This window comes from Pseudomassariella vexata, assembly GCF_002105095.1.
Source record: "Pseudomassariella vexata strain CBS 129021 chromosome Unknown BCR38scaffold_2, whole genome shotgun sequence".
Classification (NCBI taxonomy): domain Eukaryota; kingdom Fungi; phylum Ascomycota; class Sordariomycetes; order Amphisphaeriales; family Pseudomassariaceae; genus Pseudomassariella; species Pseudomassariella vexata.
In genome coordinates this window covers 2,512,924-2,527,186 of record NW_024467957.1, presented here as the reverse complement: position 1 = coordinate 2,527,186, position 14,263 = coordinate 2,512,924, and the positions used below count along the sequence as shown (strand labels likewise).

The window sequence follows — 14,263 nt, the reverse complement described above, 5'->3', positions numbered from 1 at the left end:
CCGTTCCTAAGTTAGCGCTAAGTATTAGCCAACTAACCGCATTGACCACCTTTTTGTATGCACCCCTATTTTACAGGGTCTAACTACATCAACCTAAATACTTCGTCCGCATTTATTATATATAAAACATACTTAATTTAAGCGCCTAAAGACCTAGATATGTTCTTTCGAGCCCTCTTTTTAGGAGGAACCCTTCCTTCGAGAAAAGTATCAATTTCTAACTACTTTTCTGGTAAAATAGGCCGTATTCGCTTATTTCGCTTATCCTAGGCTATTCGGATCGCTAATAAGTTAACGAATACTTTATTCGGGTTAGGCTCGACGGGCTAGCGTACGTCTAGAGTGTATTTATCGAGTTCTTTATATGGTTGCTCGTTTTCGATACGTAATTTAGCTATCTGTAAGGAAATACAGAGCTATAAGCAGGGTTAAGCCTCAATTCTGTCACTAAGTGACAGAATTCCTAGATCTTTTGGTCTATGTGACGTGATAGTCTAGGCTTGCTGTCACCTTACATTATTGTGTATCCTGGTCGGTTTACCGCACTGGACTCATGTCACGAATGTTGTGAAGGTCAACCCTCGCAGACTCACTACAACCAGGTGACTTACAGCTGGAACACCTGCCATGGCAGTGTCAGATGGGAAGCCAATCATAACCCTTGTAGGAGCCCCGCCAAGCGTGGACGACTTAGTCGCGCTCCCTCAAACCTAAGTTGTCATCTTCTTTCCTTCGCTTCTTAGAGTAGAATCTTCGTCGATAGCACCTAATCGAGGTCTCTACCAATGCGATGCAACCCAGGTCGTGACAAATCCAAGGATTCACTTTCGATTCAGCCAGCAGTAGTATCACTGTATGGCCGAGACATGAGTGCCAGGACGTCGACATTGTATGAATAACTTGATGGTATTAGCGCCAGGTCTACCGATGTTTCTTCAGTGTGGTTGAGCTTGTCAAGGTAATGCTAAGCAGTCAGGCTTACGTTTAAAATATATGACGTTGAAGCCGTTTCTGTCATGAGATTAGGTGTTTCCTCGTGCCATATGACGTCAGAATTACGATGCCATGCTTCCTTGTCATGGTCTCTCATTTAGTACCAATTATGGGGACGCAAGTGGTGTTTGGTGATACAGCTCACGAGAAGTCTCGCTCGACTTCTGCCAAGCTTGTCAATGGCTGCAACCATGCTGTGGTGGTTTCATGGGATGTGCCAATTGCGACGCTCATCAGCAAGGATGCTCCCTCTCATTATGGCGTTAGACCAGCTTGTTATTATATCAGAATATTCTGGTGCTTCTATGATCACACTGATATCTAAGATGCGAAAAGAATAATAAAGGGACGTAAATGTATTGAATATCATAATTTGTTTATTAATAATAATCCGGAGAGGGTGCTTTCAAGAAATTCGCCTTCTAGAGTTCCTCGAAAGTCTGCAAGAAATATTTAGCTTGGCTTATTACGTTCTGCCAGACTTGATAGTAGAGGGGCTTAAACGCGTCGAATCTTAGAAGCTGATACTAGCCTGAGACCTTTAGCTTGCACTCTTCTAACTATAGTGTGGTTTATCAGGTATAGTTGAAATATCGACGTTTAGATCTCAGGTTGTTCTGGAAGAAGGTGGATGCATTTAATTTAATATGAACAGTTATTATTAATTGGTAATAGATATAGCATAGCAGGCTTAATATCTAGGCTAAGACGTCACCAATTAGTAAGTATTATAATTGTGAAGCGGCGAGCTGAAGCAGTTAGTATCCCAGGAGGATATAAGTTTATTATTATTAAATACGCCGTAGGCTCGAAGCCCCCGGTACCTCTGCTAGTACTCCCGTATGTCAAACCGTGCCCTAATGGCTGGACTAAATACATACGCTGCGTCGTCGGTTCGCCCTATTGGCGACTGCGTTGCGTTCACTACCATACTACGTTGGTTCTCAACCTACCAACAAAGTCCCCCCTGAGAAGATCGATGCTATCTGGGCCTTGAAGCTGTCCGACCCGTCCCTAGCAGCCACCTTACAATAGTCCCACTAACTACTGGTTCTCCTGTTGCCGTTGCGAGGTTTCTGCGAGAGTATAGTGGCCGTGGTGCGATAGCGGCCCGTAATCATTCCCTCGGTCCTTCCAACAGCCGCAAAAGAGGATTACGTGCTCTGCCGTCTCAGGGGCGTCGCCACAGCGGCATAGCGGCGAGTACACGCCAAAAGCCCCTGTCTTGAATAAGAAGGCTGCTAGTCCTATTTTTTCCGTCCTGATCTGGCACAGCGTAGACGCCTCCAGTCGGTTCAGGCCGAAATACTTGCCCCCTTTCGGTATCTGCATCGAAGGGCCCTCCGGTTCCTCAGCGATAGCGCGTCGCTGGCGATCGTGATGCTCTGCTCCGGTGAGCCATCTCTTCCTCCAGTGGCCGAGGAGGGCAGCCGGGACCTCCTTTTCCTCACTCATCCACTCGGAGCCCCGGGCCTCCTTCTCCATAGTGTACCCTGCCGGTCGGAGTGCTGCGACGCCTGCTTCCTCTTCGCCGGCCTATCCTGCCGGAGTATATGTGACGCTTTAGCGCTCACGCTGCGAAGCAGATTTCCCTTCCCGCTAAGCCGTAGCCGTTCTTCAAACTTAGAAGCCCGGGCACTAAGATAGAGGTCTAGTGGCGGGATTGCTGCTTCTGCTTCCAGGTGGCGAACCGGCGTCGCTTTGTGGGCGCCACAGACTACCCGGAGGCACTCGTTCTGTATCCCCATCAGGCTCTTAGCTGGCCCTGCCGGTTCCTCACTTATAGTATGCCACGCAGTCGCCCCGAAGGCGATCGCGCTACGGATAACCACCGTATATAACAGCCTCGCCCGTATAAGATCGCAGCCCCACGACATATTGACTAGCTTTGTCAGGGCTAGCTTTTGAGTAGCCATTTTTGTTTTAACACGCTCAACATGGGCGTGCCACGTCAGTTTGCGGTCGAACCAGACTCCTAGGAACCTCGCTGAGACTACCGGCGACACTGTGGCGTCCCCAAGGCGAATACTTTGCGGCAAGGGCTCTCGGGCCCTAGTAAAGTACATTAGCTCACTCTTGTCAGGGGCGAACTCCATCCCGTGCCTCACTGCCCACCGCTGACACGTAGCCCATGCGCCGGATATAAGTATTTTCCTCAGTGGAAATAAAAGGCTATGACGATAATTGAGTAGGCAGTGCTGGATTCATAAGCGATTGGTTTATTCCGGTATGGCGTCAGCCCTGCTTCATCAGCTATGTTGATTTCGTAGGGTCATCCGGCAGCTACAGAGATATAATGAATAGCAAGAAATATATCGACGAATATCCACGTTGGATTATAATTGGTAGACTATGGTGGTTAGAAAACGATATGCTATTTATTTGTTGTGAAAGACCGTGCTTGCTTCTTTGAGTGAGGAGCAAGATTTACAAGTAAAAGGGAATGGGGACTTGCAAAATACATTCGGCGTGTGCAGACCTGCAAAGCAGCTTGAGCTCCATCTGCAGTTACGCGACTGATACAAGAGTGCTTAGGCCAAAGTGTCCAGCGTTCGGACTCAAAAGATTATGCAGCAGTAAGGTTTTCAGAATGATGTATACGAATTGGTATCTGAGGGCTCCTTAATAGGATCCGACATGTCGTCTGCCTGTACAATTACGTTCGAGTTCTTATACAACTGCCATGTCCAATGCTAGGTATGGACCACGACATTACCGCTCCGACTCCACTTCTGCTACATACCTCTCCGCCATGTCCACTTCCCACAGTGGCCTTTCCACCAGAGCCACTTCCAATGACTGTTTTCCTTGCCCATTGAGGTAAGATGCTGCGTCATCTTCATTCGCCTGTTCATCCTTCACACCTTCCAGACGAACGATACCAAGAATTGGTCGGTACTTGTACGTGTGCCAAAAGCCGATCGCATGGCCCTTGTAACCTTGAGGTCCTTCACGCTGGCGTCGTAGTGCCAATTCACCACGACGCTCATCCTCGGAATCCTCACTTTCGCTCTCATCTTCGGGCTGGCTTGGCTCATCTGTATCCATCGGATCTGGGGCTGGCAGGTCGAAATCTATTTCTTGAGCCGCTTCTCCTTCGACATGTCGCTCAACTCTCCTAGGCCCGGCGGTGCCAATTTCCATCCTGTTGCCAGCACCAGTGTCAACGCCGCGCTTGCGTTTCTGGCCGGGGCGACCGTTGACTGAGACCATGGCGGACGAAGGATCGGTAGGGTCATTGCCCGCGATATCCAACGACGTATCAATCATCAGAAGGAAGCTGGTGCCGTAAAGCCAAACCCTGGTACCAGACCAAAGAGCACCTTTGACCAGATCGCGGATGTTCCGGAACTCGGCAGGGAACCTTGCGACAGGGTTCCGCCGTGACCAGGGTGTGAGCCTACCCACAGTTGGGTGTAGTGTAAGGACCTGTTGCTTTGCCGTGACTGTAAGAAGAACATAGTCATCAACCTTATCTTCAACATCATTCCGAGTCGCGGGCGACGTCCCGGCCGGGATGTGACTGGAGAAGGACAATATGGTGGGTGCATCGTACAGTTTCGGTACGAGCGAACCATTCGGATTTGGAGTCCAGACTAAGCCGAACGAGTTGCTATCGGTCATGTCACTGCTGTCTGCAGAACTATCACTCTCACCGGACGATGAAGTTGCGTCGTCCTCTGGTTGGGCGTCTGTACCCTCTTGAAGAGTATGTTCGGAGTTGCGAAGAACCCACGTGTCAATATATCCAGCCATGTCAGCCACGGCCAGCATCTTGGTATCGGGAGAGAAAGTAACCTGAGTGATGCTTCTGTCATAATGCCCAAGTCCCCCAAATGCAATGCGTTTGGGAACGCCACGCTCAAGCCGTTTCAGTTTGGCCGGTCTGGGGTGAATTGCTGGCTTGCTGTCTGCATCGGCATCTTGCAATATGCGAAGGAGAGTGATCTTACTACTCTCCTGGATCACACAAAACCACAGCCCATCTGGCGACATTTTGAGATTCGTAGCGCCTAAAGCTGCTATCTTTGGCGGGACGTCGACTTTCGATATTTTAAGCTCGTCCCTCTTAACGTCGTCGCGAGATCGTAAATGAAAGGCCTTAATGTCCGAGGTTGTAGCTACAACCAGCAGCGAGCCATCGTCACTGATGGTAGCGGATGTGATGTTGGCTTCCCCCTTAACCAGGATCCGTGCCAAGAGCTTGCGATTCTTGCTCACGTCAGAATCCACCTCGTTGAAATTTACTATGTCTCTCAGAGGTTTCCGCAGTCGCCAGATGTGAACTTCACGATCCCACCAGCTAACGACGAGCCTGGCTCCGGGAGCGCTTTGCAGGGGCGGGCTTTGGGGCAGTTGTGATAATCTTCGGTGATTCTCCATTCCGGCTTCGCGTAAGGGCATGACGATGGGGTTCGCATCAGGACCTGTCGACGTATTAGCAATCTGCGAGTAGTAACAACGACGGAGATGGACCGACCTCCTGAGACAACGACACTGATACCCAAGCCCTCGAAAGAGGCTAGAGTTTTAACGTCATGGCTGTGGTACCTCCTGTGCCAGACCTTGCTCCATCTAGATCCGCTCGTTTTTCGGTAGAGCACTGTCCTCCGGTCCATCCCTCCGCTAACTATCGTTAAACCATCTACACTCGTCGCTAGAGACAAAACGTCCTGTTTGTGGCTCTGGAGTCTCTGGGCCTGAGTGTATGTCTTGCCATCCCAGATACAAACTTGACCGGTGCTGTCGCCAGATACAATGTCACGACCATTCAGGCACTTGACGGACCACACAATGATTTCCTTGGCACCTCCTGCGAGGTCAGACCCCAGAGTCATCTTGCGTATCATGGAGCCGTTGCGCATATCGTATACACGGATCGCACTGTCGGAACACCCCACAACCACAATGTTGCGATTCTGGAAGGCGATGCTGACCATTTTTGTCTTCCTGGAGGAAGATTTCACCAGCACTCGGTCAAAAACTAAATCGTCATCGTCGATGGAGTATAGAACAAGGCTGCCGTCCATGGTGCCGGCGACGAGCTTCTTGCCGGTCTGGATGACACCCGTCTGGCCATCTTTCGTGGTGGTGACAAACGGCTGGGTTCCAAGACACCATATATCGCTATGGGAGCCACTGGCTTGTTTCTTTGGGCGGCCCTTCTCGAGATCCCACTCAGTGACGGTGCTGGTGTACCCAATGCTGAACAACCTCGACTTCCCAATGACCTTCTCTTTGCCAGCGACCTGGTCAGGCTCGGTGACCCAGACCAGTCCGTCAATGCTCCTGTCCTTTCCGCCATGAAGTATCTTCTCCTGATGCCATATTCCGTTGGAAGGGTTCCAGATCTCGATGTCGCCATTCGCTCGACCGATGGCTAGGCGTACAGGGACTTTATTGCCCTGCGCCTTCGTAACGTGGGAATAGGAGAATGCGACAGCATTGATGGCCGAGGGCGGGTAGGGCACAAAGCGGCAGCGGTGAATGTCCATTTTTGCTGCTTTGATCTTGACCCAGTGCTTGATGGTGGTGTGGTAGCTCAGCCGGTCTGACGGCCTGCAAGACAAATCAGATTCTGAAGGAACATTTTCTCGATCTGCATCCGAACTTTTTCTCTTGGCACTCAAGAAATTTTAAGGTGTGGTCTGTGCTGGCAGCCCCACGCAGAGCAACTCAGAAGGACTCCACGGTGCTCCTCAACGCGCGAGCGTCACCTCTGACCTCTACTTCGGAGACTGACAACTTGAAGACGAAGCCACTCCAATATGACAGCAATTGAAATATGTAACTCGTAAGATAATTCTATGGTGTTATATCTTCAAGTTTCCCAGCCAAGTCTGACACATTGTATAAAAGAAGCAGTGGCCCAGCTGTGATACCATGTAGGACAAAGCTTGCGCGTTTCTGCCAGCAGACGCGGGGTTCCAAACCAATGGTGGGGCAACCTCCCAAGTGTATGAACCTTACGTCTCTTCCTGCGACGACATCTCAAGAAAGAGCTTAAGCATACTCAAATACACAGTAGGCCTTCTATCTTGCGACATTCACGTCCTCGTTGCGCCGTTCATCTTGCATCGTCAACATGGATTTCAACTCGTCAGATCCCTCTCCCGAGGGCGTCATATCCTTCTTGGATACAGACTTGTACAAGCTCACGATGCAATGCGCTGTTTTCAAATACTACCGTGATGTACCTGTTACGTATGCTTTCACAAACCGCACCCCCGAGAAGAGATTCTCAAGAAAGGCTTTCACATGGCTCAGCGATCAGATCAGCAGTAAGTAATCGGGCCCTTATTCATGGTATAAAACCATCACGGCAGTGGGCAGCCATGCCGATGTTCCCGACTGGAAAATCTTAGTACCTTTGTCGCAAAATCTAAAAGTATGCATAACTTGGAATGCGCCGATAGCTAACCCTTCTTTACCAGAGCTCGGTAACATCTCGCTATCCGATGAAGAATACCACTTCCTACAGACGAAATGTGTCGACGGGAACGGCAAACCATACCTTAATCCGGCCTACCTTGAGTTTCTGAAAGACTTCCGTCTCTCCCCACGGGAGCAAGTCGTGGCTACCTGGGAAGCTGTCGGCAAGGACACTGGAGCCGATAGTGACCTTGGTTCCACCGACATACAGATTCGCGGCAGATGGGTCGACACAATCCTTTACGAGATCCCTATACTGGCCCTCGCATCCGAGGCTTATTTCCGTTTCATGGACACGGATTGGAACTACGAAAATCAATTCGATAATGCCAAAGAAAAGGGTGTCAATCTGCTCCAAGCTGGCTGCAAAATCTCAGAGTTTGGCACACGCAGAAGAAGAGACTATCATACGCAATACCTGGTTATCAAGGGCTTGAAGGATGCTGTGGACCAGGGCGTCAAGGAGGCCACAGCCAAGGGGGACGGTAGCAAGGCCAAGGAGGGCACTGACAAAAATGGTTGGACAGGCAAGTTCTTGGGGACTAGTAATGTGCACCTTGCCATGCGGCTCGACCTTGCACCCATAGGCACAGTTGCACATGAATGGTTCATGGGAATTGCTGCTATCACGAATGACTATGAGGGAGCATCGGAGGAAGCTCTAAAAAGATGGATCGGGTGTTTTGGCGAAGGTGTCCTGGGCATCGCCTTGACAGATACATTCGGTACACCCGCATTCCTGAAAGCATTCGCAAAACCTGTCAAGTATCTCCCAGATACGCCGAATATCCCACCTGCATCCGAGGGCACAGTGCCAAACAAGACTTATGCCGATGTCTTCCAAGGCGTTCGCCAGGACTCAGGTGACCCAGCGACGTTCGTCGGGCTGATGCGCGAATTTTATGACGGTGCTGGGATCAAGGACGAGAAGACCATCGTATTTTCTGACTCATTGAACAACGAAAACTGTCTTGAGTACAAGAAGGTGTCCGAGGATGCCGGATTCCAGACTACATTCGGTATTGGGACGTTCTTTTCCAATGATTTCAAGTCGTTGACCACAGGACAAAAGTCAACCCCCCTGAACATCGTCATCAAGTTGAGCTCGGCTGGTGGAAACCCTGCCATCAAGATCAGCGACAACGTTGGCAAGAATACAGGGGACAAGGCCAAGGTTGTGGAAGTCAAGAAGCAACTGGGCTATATTGAAAAGAATTGGAAGGAGGGAGACGAAACTGCGAGGTGGGGGAATTAGAGTCTAGATAGGTGCCTTCTTGGTAGTTTACGTTGGCGTTACTAGCTTATTATGATGACTCGACAGGATACCTCATAGAAGGGCTGGGCTACTGGTTTGTTGTTCTAGTCTTGTATTCGATGTCCTGGAACTTGCCTAGAAGCTTATGATATGAAAGACATTAGCACATAAATCCGGAGCCTCTCTCGGCGAGCAGAATCACTGTGTCCTTTCAGGCAGTTTCTCATGCGGAACATGGGTAGATGTGGGCAATACAGGCGAGAGAGCTATATTGGCAATAATAATGATGAGACTTACTCCCGGGAGTTTGTAGCAACAAGAGGGCTACCTACGGGCCACTGGTCCAATTACTGCACCTAGCACATAGCCGATGTGCCTGGGGCACGCAATAGTAGCATTCTGTTGCAAGTTGTAGATATCGAGGATTGGTAAACATCATACCGCCATCAATAGGTTCTCAACTAATCAACTTAGACCTGAGTGTACATATAGTCTACATTCTTCAGTAGACGAGTATTTCGACCTCGTCCCATAGGGTTCGGAGCGTCTTCAGTATGACCCATGATGTAAAAGTCTAGCTGCTCCATATATTAACCGCCTACCACGCCCTTACCTTCCGATAAGTATTATTATACTTAGACTAGGACGAAGACGCCCTAAAAGTATAATTCTATTAAGGACTTAAGAAAGAAATTAAAGATAAAATTACGTATATAGATCGATTAGAAGATTTTATAGACTATATAGAGATAGTTCTATATAACGTCACCCACAGGTCATTGCCCCACACGGGTCTTTGCCCAACTTTTCAAGAAATCTTGACTTTCCATCTTTACTTATACAATTCTTCCCTTCCACAACATGGCACGCAAATCTAGTGAAGCTAATCTTCAATTAGCCATCCAAACTAAACGACGCGATCCTCACCTAAGTTGGAACAAGCTTGGTAAAATCTTCAAAGTCGACCATAAGACATTGAAGCGCCGTTACGAAGGCGTACAACCATTACATATTACTAACATGTCCAAACGGAAAATGACCGAAACCGAAGAGAATGCGATTACCCGACGCGTAATTGAGCTAGATTCGCGAACTTTTCCTCCCCGGCTTCGATACGTTGAAGAAATGGCGAATATCCTCCGACGGACCACGACGCGTCACCCGTCGGCAAGAACTGGGCCTCGAGCTTCGTACGGCGACAACCAGACCTCCGGACGCGTTTAAATCGTCGAATCGATTACCAGCGGGCATTCTGCGAAGATCCTGTCGCGTATCGCGGTTATTTTAAGCGTGTTGCGGACACAATAGCGAAGCACGGCATCCAGCCGGAGGATATCTACAACTTTGACGAGACGGGCTTTTTAATGGGCATGATCTCAACCGGCATGGTCGTTACGAGTACCGAAAGACGTGGAAGGCCTAGGCAATCCCAGCAAGGCATTAGGGAATGGGTTACTGTCATTCAGGCGGCCAATTCCCAAGGCTGGGCGGTGCCGCCGTACATCATCTTCGCGGCCAAAGTTCACCTCGCTTCGTGGTATCGCGACACCACATTACCGGGCAATTAGGCCGTTGATCTATCCCACAACGGCTAGACAACGAATGATATTGGTCTCAGCTGGGCAGCTCACTTCGATCTGCACACACGCGATCGTACGAAGGGTGTCAAACGCCTCCTGATCCTTGACGGTCACGAAAGCCATCACTCGATGGATTTCGAACAATACTGCAAGGACCATGGCATCATTACCCTTCCTATGCCTGCCCATTCGTCCCATAAGCTCCAGCCTCTCGACTTGGTGCCTTTTAGTGTTTTGAAACGGGCGTACGGTGTGTTTGTTGAGGGTTTGATGCGACGGCATCATACCCACGTTGCGAAGGAGGATTTCCTTGCCGGTTTTTTGGAGGGGTTTGGCGCTGCTTTTACTGAACAAAACATCAGATCTGGTTTCGAAGCAGCTGGAATTGTCCCTTTTGACCCCGACAGGGTTATATCTGCCCTGGATGTCGCAGAAGTCGCGCGTACACCCTCTGCCGACCCAGAACTCCAACCCCCTATTTGGACTTCTAAGACACCTACTACCACCCTTGAAGCCGAATCGCAGTCAACGTTGATTAAGAATAGCGTTCAGAGGCATCAAGACAGCTCTCCGACGCATATTCTTCATTCAATTGACTCGATTGCAAAGGCTACGCATGCAATGATGCAAGAGAATGTTATCTTGCGTCGCGAGAACGAAGAGCTTCGTGAGACTAACCATGTGCTAAGCAAACGTCGCAGAACCAAAAACAAGCAAATCCAGTATGGTGGGCCACTTAAGATAGAAGATGCACAAGTTCTACGGGCTATTAGGGGTGATACGGGTTTGGAAAGTGAGGAAGAGGGTGAAAGTAGTCGTCCTACAAGGAGGAGGGCAACGGGTGCTAGGCGCTGTGGCATTTGCGGAGGAACTGGACATAATGCGCGAACTTGTCAGGCAGATGTAGAAACAGATAATGAAAAGAATTCTGATTAATTTCTTGGATGCAGACGGGTTGTTGTTGATCTATCTAAGATTAAAGGTTGGGAGGTCGTGAAAAGTTGGGCAAAGACCCGTGTGGGGCATTGACCTGTGGGTGACGTTAAAGCGTAGAAAATAACGTGAATGTACACCGAGCTGGCCATGACACCAAGCTGGCCACCCTTACATAACCTCGCATAGAAATTTTACGATAGTAAAACCACAACGCCGTAAATCAATTGAAACTACTCCGAATCTTCCTCTCCAGAAGATGGCAATGCGATCTTACAAGTTCGCGCATTATGCCCAGTCGCGTTGCAAATACCACAGCGCCTCGGGCGCGTTTCAACACGCTTTGCGCGACCACCATTTCGGCGCTCTTCTTGCTGTATCTGCGTCGCCAACTCCCTAGAGTCCCGTAGGTCCTGTACTTCTTGGAAAATAAGTGATTCTCCTTCCCGTAATTGCATTTTTTTAGTCCTCCGGCGCCGGCTTAGCATCTTATTTGCCTCTCGAAGCTCAGCGCACTCGGCCCGTACAAGGGCGAGCCGCCGTTTTTACGCGTTTGGAGGGTGCTTCGGGGGACTTGGTACGTTTTTGCCGCTTGTCGGAGACTAAGTTTTTGGTCATTTTTGAGAGCTTGGAGGGCTAGCATTAAGTCTGCTTCGTTGTATGACTTTGCCATAATTGGTTGTTGAGAAAATCAAAGATTAAGTTGGCCGGTCGCGTTGGCGCATGAAAGTGGCCAGCTCGGTGTCATGGCCAGCTCGGTGTACATTCACGTTATAGTAAATATTATTATTATTATTAAATACGCCGTAGGCTCGAAGCCCCCGGTACCTCTACAAGTACTCCCGTATGTCAAACCGTGCCCTAATGGCTGGACTAAATACATACGCTGCTACGTAGGTTCGCTCTATTAGCGACTGTCACGCCGTGCTAGGGGTTGCAATCCTTGCCACTACGCCACCGTACCAGATGTCTTCACCAAAAGAGACCAATACCAAAGTCCCTGACTTTGATATCTGCAACCACTTATCAATCTGTTCAGACCAGTGTAGGTCAATCACGTGACAACCGTCACAGCGACTGCGTTACGTCCGCCGCAATACTATGTTAGTTCTCACCCTACTAACAAAGTCCCCCTGAGAAGATCGATATTATCCGGGCCTAAGCGCTATCCGACCGGTCCTGAGTAGCCACCTTGTGATAGTCCCGCTGACTGCTGGTTTCCCTGTCGCCGTCGCCAGGTCTCTACGTGTGTGTAGCGGCCATGGTGCGATAGTGGCCCGTAGGCGCTCTCTCGATCCTTCCAGCAGACCGCAAAAGAGGATTACGTGCTCTGCCGTCTCGGGGGCCTCTCCACAGCGACATAGCGGCGAGTACACACCGAAGGCTCCTATCTTAAATAAGAAAGCTGATAGTCCTATTTTTCCGGTCCTGATCTGGCATAGGGTAGACGCCTCCGGTCGGTTTAGGCCTGAGTAATTGCCCTGTTTCGGCATTCGCATCGAGGGGCCCTCCGGCTCCTCGGCGATAGCGCGTCGCTGGCGGTCGTGTTGTTGTAACGAAACCTCTAACAGTCTAGCTGCGTAAACCACTAAAGAGTCTGTTGTCACGACCTGGGTTGCATCGCATTGGTAGAGACCTCGATTAGGTGCTATCGACCAAGATTCTACTCTAAGGAGCGAAGGAAAGAGGATCACAAACTTAGGTTTGAGGGAGCGCGACTAAGTCGTCCACGCTTGGCGGGGCTCCTGCAGGGGTTATGATTGGCTTCCCATCTGGCACTGCCATGGCAGGTGTTCCAGCTGCAAGTCACGTGGTTGTAGTGAGTCTGCGAGGGTTGACCTTCACATCTGTAAGGGTTTGTGCTAGTAAGTAAGTCCTGCTGCGGAGTCCTTTAGCAATAATATCGGGGTCTGACGTATGGAGTATAGTGCTTTGGGGTAACTGAAGTATTCGAGTAGTGTTACACGCAAAGGTGGTCAAAGATTTGTGAGGTTGTAAAAGCATGACATTCTATCTAGTCCTATGGAGCACGAAGGTTGGACTTAGTCCCAAAGGGCTAGGTCACGTGGTAACCTTGGTGGTCTTAGCAAAGCCCACCAAGGTTGCCTAACAAGTAGGGTAACTGGGAATAGAGTCGTCAAGGCAGTTTGCCTCACCAATGGGTTAGATTGATGCTTAGATTGATCACTGAAGTAGAGACTGTCTATTTATGAAATGCCTGGGAGTCCTGTCCCTTATATATCCATTCCCTCCTTCACTGATAACTGGGGCCATTAGATCCTTCATGGATACTATTGGTCCTAACTGGATATGTTGGATCATTTCATATCCAAATGATCCACCCTTGTAAGTCACGTGGCTTGTGATCCTTGTACTAGCTGGCTCCTCCTGCAGCTAGCCACTCCTGTGTGACTTTCCCCTCCTTCTTTGTCCTGTATCCACTGGGCCTGCCATCGGGCCTGTTGCGTTGGTTAGAATCGTAGATTCGTAACATGTAGCCCATTCTCGATTGCCTTGTTGGACTGTATGAGGCCTTCCGCGTCGTTCGGCACTTGTAACTACCATCTCGGATGAGATTAAGCCCATCGCGAACCCTGTGTTAGGCAACCTTGGTGGGCTTTGCCAAGACCACCAAGGTTACCACGTGACTTAGCCCTTCGGGACTAAGTCCAACCTTCGTGCTCCATAGGACTAGATAGAATGTCATGCTTTTACAACCTCACAAATCTTTGACCACCTTTGCGTGTAACAATGGTAGCATCTCTTCTTCGACAAGGGACCTACTAATTTTTTCCCTGACGATCGTTGCGGTTGTCCAACGATCCAAAGGTGACGACAAAAGCAACCTACCCTACCAAAGCCCTGCCCGAGGTCACTCGGTTGAGTAAGCTTTGCTGGGGACCAAGGTAAACCGGCCTGGCAACCATCGAATTCTACACTCATCACAAATCGTACTGATCGCATCCATCGGTTTTTGCACTGTCACTGCAAAGATTGATCGAACCTTTCGGACTTTGCACTGTCACTGCAAAGCAGATTGTCGTGGTGTAGCCAAATCAACGACAAAGAC

The 14,263-nt window shown here is 49.6% G+C and overlaps 2 protein-coding genes across 2 annotated transcripts; one reads left to right on the top strand and one right to left on the bottom strand.

The window, feature by feature from the left end:
* Positions 1–3,579: 3,579 nt before the first annotated feature.
* Positions 3,580–6,565, bottom strand: BCR38DRAFT_471547 (WD40-repeat-containing domain protein). Its single transcript, XM_040862864.1, has 2 exons — positions 5,474–6,565; positions 3,580–5,420 (listed from the first exon to the last, which is right to left on the bottom strand). The coding sequence occupies exons 1-2, from the start codon at positions 6,486–6,488 to the stop codon at positions 3,706–3,708; spliced, it is 2,730 nt and encodes a 909-aa protein (XP_040720143.1). The 5' UTR covers positions 6,489–6,565; the 3' UTR covers positions 3,580–3,705.
* Positions 6,566–6,711: 146 nt separating this feature from the next.
* On the top strand, positions 6,712–9,124 carry BCR38DRAFT_421353 (Quinolinate phosphoribosyl transferase). The gene is made up of 3 exons (XM_040859435.1): positions 6,712–6,787; positions 6,853–7,274; positions 7,428–9,124. Exons 2-3 carry the CDS (start codon positions 7,079–7,081, stop codon positions 8,678–8,680), a joined length of 1,449 nt encoding a protein of 482 aa, XP_040720142.1. The 5' UTR covers positions 6,712–6,787; positions 6,853–7,078; the 3' UTR covers positions 8,681–9,124.
* Positions 9,125–14,263: the final 5,139 nt, after the last annotated feature.